At 46.0% G+C, this 12,910-nt stretch overlaps 1 protein-coding gene across 8 annotated transcripts in view; it reads left to right on the top strand.

Moving 5' to 3' along the window:
• Nucleotides 1-10,435, top strand: part of CRACR2B (calcium release activated channel regulator 2B) — a 36,914-nt gene extending 26,479 nt beyond the window's left edge. For 6 of the 8 annotated variants that reach the window (XM_062577503.1, XM_062577501.1, XM_062577504.1 and 3 more), the window contains 7 exons: nucleotides 157-328; nucleotides 2,379-2,525; nucleotides 2,839-2,929; nucleotides 3,065-3,157; nucleotides 6,404-6,591; nucleotides 7,255-7,326; nucleotides 7,890-10,435. In XM_062577503.1, the coding sequence (XP_062433487.1) occupies nucleotides 157-328; nucleotides 2,379-2,525; nucleotides 2,839-2,929; nucleotides 3,065-3,157; nucleotides 6,404-6,591; nucleotides 7,255-7,326; nucleotides 7,890-8,046 (920 nt within the window). In that variant the 3' untranslated portion in view covers nucleotides 8,047-10,435. Of the gene's footprint in view, nucleotides 1-156; nucleotides 329-2,378; nucleotides 2,526-2,838; nucleotides 2,930-3,064; nucleotides 3,158-6,403; nucleotides 6,592-6,892; nucleotides 7,327-7,889 lie in introns of all 8 variants that reach the window. The other 2 variants (XM_062577502.1, XR_009958598.1) reach the window with 2 other exon arrangements.
• The last annotated feature ends 2,475 nt before the right edge of the window (nucleotides 10,436-12,910 follow it).

Below are 12,910 nucleotides of genomic sequence, written 5' to 3'. Positions count from 1 at the left end.
AGGCTCTTTACTGAGAAAGAGCTGTGTTCAACAATAGCAGCATGTTGGCAGATTCTCATGGAGCCATGTCAGGTTGTCACTTAAATAGCACACAAATAAATGATGTCCAACTTACCTTTCTTTCTCCCCCCCTTTCTTCCTGTCTGCTTCCACCAGGAAAGTTAATAGGAATTGAATTGTGTCAAGGAGCTGGGAGCACAGATCACTCCAGACACGAGGAGACCTTTGAGTCAGGCTGGTCAGATGACTTGGATCCGGCAGATGATGATGAAGAGAAACGATTTTGTTCCATGATGGAGCAGCTCGGAGCAGCCCAAGTGTTTGATGAGTAAGTTGAAGAAGCTGATGGCTTCACTTCTGCTCTGCCTTGATCTTGCAATGCCAAAACTTCAGAGTACCAGCAAAGACCAAGGAGGTGGAGAGAGCTGCTTGTTCTCTGAAGCAGTTTGGGCTTTTTGTCTTCTAGACTTGTGTTCTCATACGCTCAGTAGCAAATGCAGTGAAGTCTGAGTTGTCTCATAAAACAATTATCAGCTGCCTTTAGTGTAGTGCTTTTCTCAAAGAGCTTTCCAAACTATAAATTCATATTACAGTTGTAAAATGTAGCAATTGGAATCACCTGCACACAGCAAATTAAAACAAGTATGTGAGGTTTAGATAAGGTGAGGAGGACAAGTGCTGTCTTTTCCAAAATGGTGTGTGATTGTTCACATATGTTCAGACAATCTTAAAACTAAGAGTCTGCATGAAAGAGCAGTGCTCAAAGGGCTGCCTCAAAGGGCTGGTCTTGAAAAGGGTGAGAGGCCAAGCTGGGCAAGGGATGCTCGCCTGAGCCTTGACATTTGTGTGGGGTGGCCCAGCTGAGTCTGTGGCAGCCCTGTCCTTCAGGCGTTGTAGTCCAGCAGTGTGGCAAGTTTGCAGGGAACAGCCTGTCCCATGTAGGGACTATGGCTGCTGGAAGCTGAGAGAGCAGGAGCTTGCTGCTTGCAGAGATGCATTATCACAAAACAGATTTCTTCTTTCATTTCTCTCATCACAATTTGCATTATGATGCAAAACACCTGCATGTTTCTTCTAAGGCTAAGCTTTTCCTCCTGTTACAAAAAGTTCTGGGAGGCTGATATGCCTCAAGTAATGGAATGACACTGTGAAAGACGGTAGTGCTGTCCTGGATAAATAGTCACTGCTCCTTTACAACTCTGCTTTGAGAAACATCAGGTCTTGAAGTGGGATTATCCTGTGTTTTATTTTGACCACTTACTTGCGGTTTTTTGCAATGAGTTCAGTAGCTATTTCATGTGAAGCTTTTGGGCCAAGCCAGCTGTTGTAAAGAATTAACGCAAAACAGAAGCTAATTGGCAGTGGTGTAGAGAGCTGGCCTGCCTTCGTTGTTTTTGCTGAAAAAAGGATGGGTTTATTTATAAATGGAACTGGATATTTTCTGTTACCTAAAGAATAAGATTTTGATGAAGTATTAGTAACTTTCAACTCGAGGAGAAAAAAAAAGGGAGAATATCTTGTAATGGTGATGGGGGATATCAAGGGCTTGGTGTGTTTTTTGTTTTTGCACAAAGAATATTAAGGAAGACAAATACATACACAAAGAAAAATATCTACCCAAATAATATCTATGAGCGTAATTATTTTGTACATTTAATGGCAGTTCCTGCAAAGTGTGTCATAGGTTTAAAAGATTTTCCCCAAGAAACCTCTGAAGAGAAGCATGAGGGGTAGTCTCAGTCCCTGCTGACTTAAGAGACTGTATGGGAAAGAGTCAGCTTATAAGTGCTATGTTCTAGTTGTGATGAATTAAATGCCAGAACAGTGTAATGGTTATTGCAGGCTCTGAAAGGCAAGACTTTGGGTTTTCAGGGCTTCCTGTAGTCCAAACTTGAGGTGACACCTTGGGAAATTTGCTTCTTTTGCTACTGCTTCACTTTCCATGCTTGTTAATCTTTTTTTAATTTTTAAAAATATTTTTTATTTTTTTATCCACCAGTACAGTCCTGGCGTGAGGACTACACTTAGGTGATGTATGCTAAAATCCTTGGATTATAATAGTTTGCTGCTTGATCACAGCTCACAACAAATTTGCTGGATGTTCACATCTTCAAATCTTGGTTTACACACCAAATGTATTATTATTGAATAGTTGAAAAATAGTCATTCTATATTTGCTGCATAGGCGACTAGTAGATCTTGCTCTACATCACTCACTTGCTATTTTTCCTCCCTCTTTGCTGTGGTGGTGTAATCCAGAAGGTCATGGTAGAAGAGCAGTCTGTCTGTCCTTGAATGCATGTTGGAATTGGAATAACAATCCATATGATGACACAGAAACTCATTTGTTTTCCTTCTTTCTTATACACTTGCTCCAGTCCAAGCGAGGTTCGGGAACTCTGGGCCCGGCTACGAAAGGAGCGTCCAGAGCTCTTATCCAATTTTGAGGAGTTTCTGTTGCGTGTTTCATCGTACATCAGGGAGGCGCATCATGAGAAAGAGTCCATGGAGCAGGCACTGAAACGGTGAGGAGAACATCGTGACCGCTTGCTGCCAGGAACCAGCTGATGCAATCTGACCTGTTAAGTTCAGCCTCATACGCCAGTAGAGACAGAGGGAGATGGGGTTTTTTTTGTGAATCGAATGACTCTATCTTGATCTGATCCCCACAGATTTGTTTTGTATTAATGCCAACCCATAACACTTGGTCCAGCTAAAATCTTGTACTTACTTTGAACTCAGCTGTTAGTAGGAAGCTTTCTGCACTCTCCTCTCCTCTCCTCTTTTCTTTCTGTATTCCCTTTATTGCTCCTGACCTGTGCCCCCTTCCTTTTGTAGGAAGGAGACAGACCATGACCGAGAAGTCAGGTGCCTTTATGAAGAAATGGAGCAACAGATCAAAGCAGAAAGGGAGAGGCTGGTCTGCCAGGTGCATCATCTCTCTTGGCTGGAGAGTCCTCAAACTTTCTCTGGTCTGAAAAACGGCTGGTGGCTTATTTGACCAAGCAACAGCTCTTACTGTGCTGGGTGTTGAATGCATACTCATGTACATTTTCCTCTGCAGGAAGCACTGAGACATGACAGGAGTAACCTGCTTCAGAAGGAACTATGTAGCAAAGAGCAGGAGCTGGAGAAAATCCTCTATCGCCAGAAGAAGGTAACAGGGCCCTAAGGCCTTCCTAAAGAAGTGTACCACCTTCTGGTGTCTTTCTGCTAAGCCCTCATCTGCTGAGAGCTGGTACTAGCTAGTCCAGTTCTCTGCAGGTGTTGGAGGGGATTGATTTCTCTTCAGCTGTAATGGCTGCCTGCAAATATTTCCTTTCCACACACTCATTTTCTTATCTGTTTTGGTTTCTTTTCTTGTACTCCTCCCATCAGCTGGAAAATAACTTTATTAAGCAAGGAAGACTGGGTGAAGATTTAGAAGCAAGTTTGGAGCCTTCTATAGCATGTAAGAAAGCTGTGTATAGACTTGCAAGAGCTAAATCTCTCTAGTTTGTGTTTTCTGGCTGCACCAGAATAACCCAGGATAAAAAAATACTGCATCTAGCTTAAACAAAACAGCCTAGCAGTTCTGTGACAATTAGAGCTGTAAATATGGTACATTTGCATTTCAACACTTAATGATATATTGATTAATCAGTCACCAAAGAGATCAAACAAGAAACTTTCCTTTGGCCTGCTATCCCTGGTGTGTGTATTTGTACAGGAACATGCTTTCTAAGCGTCTTCCTTTTCTTCTGAAGAACTCAGGCATGACTCCTGGAGAAATAAGCTGTGGGAGGTACCTGAAAGATGCTGACAACTCAGAGTTTCCCAGTTGGGTACCTAGCTGTGATATGAATGAAATAGCAGTTCTCTCAAAACACCAGCACAGTGTGCAGCAGCCAGAAAAGCCAGCAGAGTTTGGAGTGCTATAAGGAAGGATATTGAGAATGAGATAGAGGATGTTTTCCTGCTACCCACAGCCTCTGTGTGCGTATTTCTCAAGTGCTTGTGCAACTCTGTTCTCCTCTAACTCCACTTCATCCTATTTGAGGTGTGAGGGTACAGAAAACTAAAATGCTTAAGGAGATGGAGCATCTTATGATGCAGGATGTGTCTTATAAGCAGAGCTGGATAGCAGAGCAGATGATGGAGCATCTTATGAGCAGAGACTAGAAAAGTTTAGATGTCATTTTGGAGAGGAGAAGACTAAGGAAGGATATAACTGAATTTTACGGTATCGGAAGATGGCGGATAAGGTACGTGTGGAATTGTTATCCCCTAAGCCCTGTACCAGCAGAGCTGGGGGAGACTTGATGAGGCTGGTATGATGTTGATTTAAAAGAAAGTTCTTTTGCAGGAGATCAGTGAACTTCTAGAATTTGTTGCTGCAGGAAGTTGTGGAGGCAGACAGTATCAGCAGTTTGAAAAGGGACTGGTCAAACTAATGGGCAATAGGCTCATAAATAGGTACAAAAAGGAGAAATAGACAGACATATAGCCTCTAGCATCCCTAATCCAAGGACTGTAGATGCTGGGATGTTTGAGGGGAGTGGACCATAGTAAGTAATGGTCATGGCATACTGGGCCAGATGAACCCTTATTCTGACCAAAATGGTCATTTCTAATGCTCTTAACTCTGAGGCTTATACCAAACTGTGTGGATAATCAGGTCCCTCTGGTGGTGAAAGTCTAGTATCATGAGTGTACTGTTCTGTGGTATCAATTCAGACTACATACAACATAAAATGGGTTAAGATTTGTGTGATAGAGACTTCTTAGAGAGGGACAGGAGTTTTACTGAAAGTCTGTCTCCTGGCTTTCTGAAGACCTAAAGGCTATGGGATGGTATTGCTGATTCTCCAAGTCTGGACTCCAGTGCCAGAGTATGGTCCAAAGGACTGGAAGTCCCCAGGCAGAGCTGAGCGTGACTTATGCTTGTAACCTCAGCTGGGAGAGACGTGGGGCTGGTGTTTCTAAGAATGTGGGAAAGGTTAGCTCTGTTCACTCCCCTTCCTGACTGTTGTTTGCTGAGAGCAGGGCAGCAAGGGGAAAAGCACTTAGCTTGTGCCATCGTGTACTGGTTTAGTTTGCCGTCAAGGGTTTAACTGAAGATGCAAAAAAGTATGCATGAGTTTCTGCAAGAGACCTTGTTCTGTGCTGAGATCACATCTCTCTGTGCCCTTGCTTAACTTTCTAGGTGGTAAGAAGTTGTCACACATGATATTTAGAGGGCTGTGCTCTGTACTCAAAACTTCTGAGAACAGGAGCCTGTTCCGCCAGGTTGACCACAACTGTAGATATTGACTGTTCAATTCTCACAAGCTCTTTGACAGTCCCAGCCAACATGCTGTCAGTCTTTGTGATCCTGATGCAGGAGTGGGCTGCTGTAAGCTGGGAGAATTTTTTGAGTGAGATTTAGGAAACATGATTTCTGGTCCTGCGTTCTGCTCATGCTGCTGTCTCTGTCGCAGCCCTCTGGCCTTGAGTCATGGGGAGGCTGACTCTCCTGCCTACAGCACTGACCAGAACTGGCTCCTAGTGCTCCTCTCTGGTTGTAAAGTCACGATTGTATCATTCTCTGTTTGGGCTATAAGTGCTCAGATGGGGACCATAATTTTTGCATAGCACCGAGTTCAGCAAAGGGCCCTAGTTGGCTGTAATTGGTGGCTCAACCCTGAAGAGTCAGTACCATCCTTCCAGCAATGCCTTGCTCATCATCTGAAATGAAGTGTGTCTGACTGCTACGACTCTGTCCTTGACCCTTTCCCAGGCTATGCCAGCCATTTTTTACGTTGTGATGAATCAAGTCACTGGCTGAATACAGGACAGCAGGCTTTGAACTTCCCAAATCAGGCTTGTTAGTTGTGCTGATGTCTCGTTGCACTGTCTAGAGTGGAACTGTTCTCCAGTGGTATAAAAACAACACACTGGGACAAAATGAAGGTCCCTCTAGCCTAAGGTCCTGTCTCTCACAGGAGCTTGCTTGCTTGACTTTCCATGTGTCAATATTTAAAGTAGGGCCTGTGTAGTGAGACATGCTTACTACACTTCAATACATCCACCTTTCACCTACCACATGCTCAGGAAGTCCCTAACCCAGAAGTTGACTCTCAACACCTGTACTTAAAACTTCTTACAAACACAACTTTGCCTCCCTCTGCCCATTTTTTTTCTAGTACTTCTTTCGCCCATATTTGCAATCTGCATCAAGTTCCTCATGCTGCCTGAAGTGCATGCTTAGCTATGCTTGACTAATTGCATTGCTTGCTCCCCAGTGCTGGCAATGATGAAAAATAATTGTTTTCTGTTCATCTTCTTGATACTACTGGTAATCGTATTCTCAATTACAGCTGTAACACAAATCCCTTCCTCTCTGTATTTAATCCTTCCTCCTCTTCCTCTTCTCCCCTTGCAGCTGGAACATCAACTACAGTCTCTGAACTCAGAGCAGCTGGAGACCCGGGTACAGAATGAAAGGCTCCGGCACCTGAATGAAAACCTCCTGGAAGAGCTGGAGAAAAGCAAATGGGAGCTGGAGGTAGCAAAGGGGCAATTACAGAAGCTCCAGAAAGAGGCCCAGCTTGAACAGGAGCGGAAGCACAGGTGGGGATGGGCAAGAGGGTGGGTTGTCTGGATGGGGGCCCAGGCAGAGGAGAAGGATGTGCAAGTAATTAAAGAACAAGGATCTCTAATTAGAAACTTTCATCCTGTCAGAGGATTGTCTGTCTCTTCTTGAGAAAGATAAGTAACCCCTGTGATCTTACAATCCTAAACAGGGAGTGGTACTGCTACCTCTCACATGCCTATGGTGGGCAATGAATTTGTTCATTGATATTTGGCTATAAAAGCACTATGAAAAAAGCGTCTGTGTCTAAAGAAGGCTTTTTCTCGTTGTATTTTCCAGTTCACCATCATATCTGCAAAGTTTCTACAGATCCTATGCTAATTACTTGTGTTTCTGTTTTGGAGCTTTATCTGATAATACCCAACAGCCTTTCATTGAGATGTTTCAGTTCCAGATGGCAGTAAGCATTCTTCCAATGTCTAGCAGTTGAGGAAACTGGAGGGCAAAAAGGGGGAAATGGATTACCTACCCTCACACAGAAGGAGAGCAGAAGAGTGGCTCTCGTGGCCATACCTCTTCCACTGCAACATCCTAGGAAAGGGCAGGCCTGTATCTTTGCAAATGCCTTGAGTGTCCTTGCGAAAGGGAGCTTTGTATTTCTTGCCCCATTGACTTCCACTTTTAAAATTTCTTTCACCCAGGGATGTGTTTAGAGTCTCCAAGAACATGCAGAAAGAGAAACAGAGCCTCCTTCGGCAGTTGGAGCTCCTCAGGTAAAAACAAGGGTAGTGGGAGATACCGAACCCTTGGTATATAACAGACAGACTCAAACCCTGCTTGCTTGTTCTCAGGAGTCTGGCTGACAAAGTCAATGGCATGGTTAGGGGTGGGAATGGGGAATTGCGGTTTCTTTCTGATGGTCTCTTTCTTGCTAAGCTTATATGCTGGTTCAGCAGCAGTGCTGAGGTTTCAGCACTGTGCTCATTCTCTCCATGAAAAGCTGTGGGAGTGTTTTCAAGCAGTGTTCGCACGCTGCCAGTTTTCTGGGGGCCAGACAGTATTGTGCAATCTGATCAGCTCCCACAGAGCACAGGCTGTGTTACTGCACCAACTAATCCCTCCAATGGAGGGATTTAGTCTTTCCTGCTGACTAGGGGGCCATGTGAAGCCTATTAACTGTGCTGGGACAAGTGGGAGTCCCAACCTGTCTGGCAATAAAGAGCATCTTCATCAGTGTCCCAATCTCCCTCTCCTTCCTCGCATTCAAATGCTGGTCTTTACTTCATTTTTAATGAGTGCTTCTTTGTGTCTCTCCTTGTGTCTTCCTTTGGAGCAGAGAGATGAACAAGAAACTTCGAGATGAGCGAGACACTTTTGAAGCCAAGAAGCTGGTTAGTCTAAGAAAGAAAATCCTAATTCCTAAGCACCCTCCTTTCATCTGCTGCTATTGCTGTCACCACTCGGGAGCTTGTCACTTCCACGGGGGACAATGACCTGAGCTCACGAAGGCTGGTGTAGTGCATGAATACAGACTTCACAGCACCTCTCTCTGAGCTGGAGAAAAGCTCTGCTATTTGCTCTCTCCAGCTGCCCAGGTTCAAACCAAGGCACACTGGCCTGGGACTGCAACATAACCCTCTGTGGGGCTGCAGTGGGGTGCTGCATGTGCTAGGCCTGCATTTTGTGACAGGCATTGAGTACATGTGAGGAGGGTAGAGAAGCTGGATGAATCGCTGGAGCTTGGTGGTGAAGAAGATGTATTCCCAGATACGGGGCCAGCTGCACTGGAGGTGGCAGGAGGATGGGAGGGTTTTAGAGTTTGTCTGTGAGCCCTGAGTTCATAGCAGATGTTTTCAGAAGTTCCTTTTGGGGCAGCCACCTCGTTCCTGTGAACTCTGCTGTGGTGGAGATGCAGCATTGAGCCTTGTATCAAAGGACTAGGAGGAAGTGGGGAGCCTGCTTGGAATATGAGCAGTTGTTGGCCCTGGGGAACGTCTGGGACAGTCAACTATGTCACTGGTCTTTCCCAGCTTCTAAGATAAATATGGGGATGGGATTTATTTTTAATTACATTTCTGCTCTGTGCCCTTCTTTGGACCCATCCCTGCTACCATGTACCGTTCCCTGCTCTGCCATCGTGCTCCACTTGAAGGCCTGGAAGCAGCTTTCTTGCAGTGATGACAGCCAGTAGTAGCCACAAGAGATGAGACATGTCCTTTGTGGCTCGTGTGTGGAGGATTATGAAAGCAGGCCCAGGGACAGGGCGCAGGTAGGACAGGAGCTGCCCTTTAGCCTTTTGGGGAACACTTGCTGGGTGAAGTCTCTACACAGCTGCTTTCTGTTCAGGGGAGTAACTTCAGTAAATATCATAAAGAGGTGAGGTGTGTGTGCCTGTCTGTGTGTGTGCGTTTCTGAAATCGGAAGGGAGATCTTTTATTTTTAGAGATGTGGTGTGTTTTGTGTGTGCATGCATGTGCGTCTGTGTGCCTACATGTGCGCATGCCAGAGCTTACTGCTTCCTCTGGAAAAGTAATAAACACAGTTACTTTGTTGCAGAGTCCAGTGCAAATAGGCAAAGAAAATGGTGCTTTCTCCTCTTTCCATGTGTAAAGCTACAGCAGCTTCTAGGTTCCTGTGGGTGGGCTGGGAGGCTTGCGGACACTGCAGTTCAGGTAGGTGCCTGGGTGTGTGCAAAGCTGGTGTACCTCTCCTGTCCTCTCATGTCTTCTCCACTGCTAGGACCTGCCCAGGGCAGGACAGCTGCAGATGGGTCTAAGAGAGAGCCTGGCAGGAGATAGTTATGGCACAGAGGAGATGCTTTCATCCTTCTCCTTCCTGAGCAGGCAGTAGGGATGGAGCAGCAGGGTGAACTCCAGCTACTAGCATTGCTCACCTGGCAAGGCTGGGTTATGCTGGGCTGATCAAACTTGTGCTGGAATAAGGTTTTTTCCTTTGACAGCCAGAACCTGTTGGCCATTCTCATTTCAATCTGCAGGAAAGCAGGGATCCAAGGGATTGCAGAGATGCTGCTATCATCTAGCACATGCAGAAGATCTGCCTTCTAGCCTGTCCTACTGTAAGAGGGACAAGAAATAACAATAATTCCCTGCAGCAGCAAAAAAGGGTGGTCTGGCTTTCTGATGTGGGTTCCTGGTGTGTGGCATGCTCCATAGCACAGAATATAGATTTCTTTTTAGCCTTTAAAGCTATGTATGTCCTCAATACCCTCTGTCAGTGATGGGAAGAATTTTGTTATTTCTGTGAAATGAAGGTGTGATGAACAGTGGTTCTTTCATGGTAAAGATGTTGAAGTGGTTGGAAGGAGTGTTGGGCTGTATGTGGCTGACAGCAACCCAGCCACTGTTCCTTTGCACTTCTCAGTGCCTGGTTTAATACCTTACTCTTTGTAAGAGTTTCTGGCCTTGCCAGGGTGGGCAGGCCTGGCCCCCTAGTGCTGTGGAGCACGTTTTCCCTTGGTAGCCACATCACAGGCCGCAGCTGTTGCTGCCTGTGCACAAACTAGGCTGCAGGTGCCCTTTAGATCCCGGGGTTACAGGCTCTTTCTGCACCATCTGGCTGTGTTTGCATCCGGTGTGGTGACTAAGGGCTTGTCCTGAGTGAGCAAACTTCATGTCCATTGCTTGTGAGGGGTGTTTGGGGATTTTAACTACACCAAACATGTATTTGCATTTTGCTGACAAACCAGAAGATGCTTTTATTTTCTTTCCCATCCAAAATGCCTGTATGTATGTTGTCATTGTGGAATCTTTGGCATTGTGTGTTGTACAACTGCAGTGTTGCATCTCCTTTTACCATCCCTGTGAAACCAAATGTTACATAAACCTGGCAAGCCAATAAAGCATGGCAGAACCAATGGGAAAATGCACCCAGTTGTTTCTTCTTTCTCCCCCAGGTACGTACTTTGCTTTAAGTAGGGCAATGCAGTAGCAGGTTGCCTGAAGGTTACAGCTCATCTGAGCCTCTAGTGGCTCATGTAATGTGATTTTCTTGTTCCCACGTGTCTAGAAAGTGCCCCTGACTGAGCCTGCTGTTCCCAGCACAAACCCTGAAAGCTTCCTCCTCCATGCCCACTGGAAAATCACTGATTGGTTGAACCACAGCCTAATATCAGTGCTGGCAGATGAGTCACTACAGACTTGAGGGTCCTTTGGCTTGGAAGATGTGTGCTCCACAGTTGTGAGCCTCTTGCAACAATCCAGAGCCAGGCAGCACCAAGTACAACCAGCAAGGTCATGTGTTTGTTGGCTGTAGGACACTAGAGGTGTGTGGGTTTGTTTCTCTTTGTGGGTTTCCTTGATTGTTTTAAACCACTTCCTCTTCCCTTTTCCTGGAAATGAAGTTGCTGAGAGATGGCTCTCAGTGCTGGATTGCTTCTGTGTCTGAAGCTTTTCCTAAACATCAGTTTTATATGCAGTAAATGTTTTGGATTTTTTCTTTAAGTTCCCAGTTGGGTAAGGTCCTCTATGAAGTCCAGAGTATCTCCTTTTGTTGTATTGCACTGTGGTAAAGGTATTCTGGAAGTTCTGGCCCATGGAGCAGTTTTTTAAATTTTTGCCTGTTAAAATAAGCCTGGAGGTTGTTGAAGGAATAATCTTTATAGTCTTCCCTTGGTCTGTGGGCAGCATGAAGGAAGGCCTATCACCAGCTGTCTGCAGGTGTTTAGTCAGCCTAAAACCGATCTGGCAGGCTGCAGAATCTTCTTCTTTCCCCACCCTTACCTCCAGAAATAACTTATGAGGACATATCCAAAATCTACAGACTTACAGAGGAAGCACATCTCCCCCAGAGCCTGGGTGGTGGGTACCTTGCCACACTGTATCTTATTTCACATTTTGTGGGCAGATAGAGCAGTTGGCCTGGCTGTGTGAGACAGAGAGGCTAGGCCTTAGCCCAGCATTTGGGAGAGCTGGTGGGTCATCCCCCCTTCTGTTACAGTTTTTCCCGCATGAGCTTCGGCAAACTGCTTGTCTTTGACTCTGCTGGGGATGACAAAGCTGCTTTATCTGGGGGAGGATAATTGTGAGAGGAGCTGTTCTGTTTTCTCCTTCTCTGGGAGGCTGGTAAATGCTGGCTGTAGGGAGTGTGCCTACTTCACTTACTTCACATGTGAAGCAGCCCATGTACGCTGTGCTTTGCAGAGCAGTCTCCTTCGTTGCAGGCTGTTCCTGTGGCACCTGCGCAGCTGTAGATGAGTAGCTGAGGTGAAAGGGTAGTGATACCTTCTGGAGAAGAGGCAACTGATGTCTCCCACAGATCATTGGCATAATAAAAGGGCAGCTGGGAAAAGAGAGATTCAGCTGTGGCACAAGCTAGAGGTTAAGCCATAGAAAAGACAGCTCTGGCTATCTTGAGGACTACAGTTTTGGACACCATCATTTTTGCTGTATTTTGTGGCAAAGGGGAAAGCAGCATCAGTGGTGCCTTCTTGCATGAGTTAAACAAGCTGAACTGAGGAAGAGTTAGCTCTGAGCTCACCTTTGTTGAAAGCTTCAGGCTGGGCTACCCCACTGCACCTTGTGGGGCAGGAAGGGCTCCAGCCAAAGTGGTCGCAGAGATGATGAGTGGCTGAACTGGGACTAGTCAGGTTCCTGGCTCCTAACCACATTCTTCGTCCCTTCTCTTTTCAACTTCCAGGCGCCTCAGAGCAAAAAGCCCCTGTTGAAGAAAGGGTCAGTGCTAGGCAGTTACCCGCTGGACGACAAGCCAGTCAAACGGTTAGATGGGCATCTGTGTTGTGTTTGTGCTGTCAGTCTGTGCCCACTGGAGTTCCCTGTCAGTCAAACTGTGTCCTGTGTCTGGTTCCCCCTCAGCGCTGGCTGGTAGTGGGAGAGGGAGGGATGTGGCTTGACTATGGCTCTGATCACCTCTTGGCACAAAAGGATGGTGCCTTTAGTTAACTTCCACATTGTGATGCCCCCACTCTGGGTTGCTTCTATATGCAGCAATGGGGGAGAAAAATCTAAATGCCATCAGAGTCTGAGGGAATGTGTTTTGGGTATGGGAGTCATGAAGGTTGCCTTTATGACTGAGCCAGCAGCTCCATTAAAATGATGAAATTGGATCCCACATGTACCAGTTCCTCCTTGCGCAGAAATCCTGTCCACTGGTGCTTCATATCACAGACTGTGTCCCCAGGGCATGGCAAAGGGCAGGAGTTGCACAAGGCTTGTGTTATCTCCTGCAGCTGAAAGCCCCAAGGAGAAGGCCCAGCTCCAGGAAGATTCATCCTGTCCATCTCCCTCCATGCCCACACAGACACCTCATCTGGCACATCATTCTCCCCGTTAGCCAGGGTAAACAGATGTGCCTGTGTAGTCCAAACCACACTTTATTTAT

The sequence above is a fragment of the Rhea pennata genome, chromosome 5, assembly GCF_028389875.1.
Source record: "Rhea pennata isolate bPtePen1 chromosome 5, bPtePen1.pri, whole genome shotgun sequence".
In the NCBI taxonomy this organism is placed as follows: Eukaryota; Metazoa; Chordata; class Aves; order Rheiformes; family Rheidae; genus Rhea; species Rhea pennata.
The sequence above is the reverse complement of the archived record's forward strand: the minus strand, read 5'-3'. Positions and strand labels throughout refer to the sequence as shown.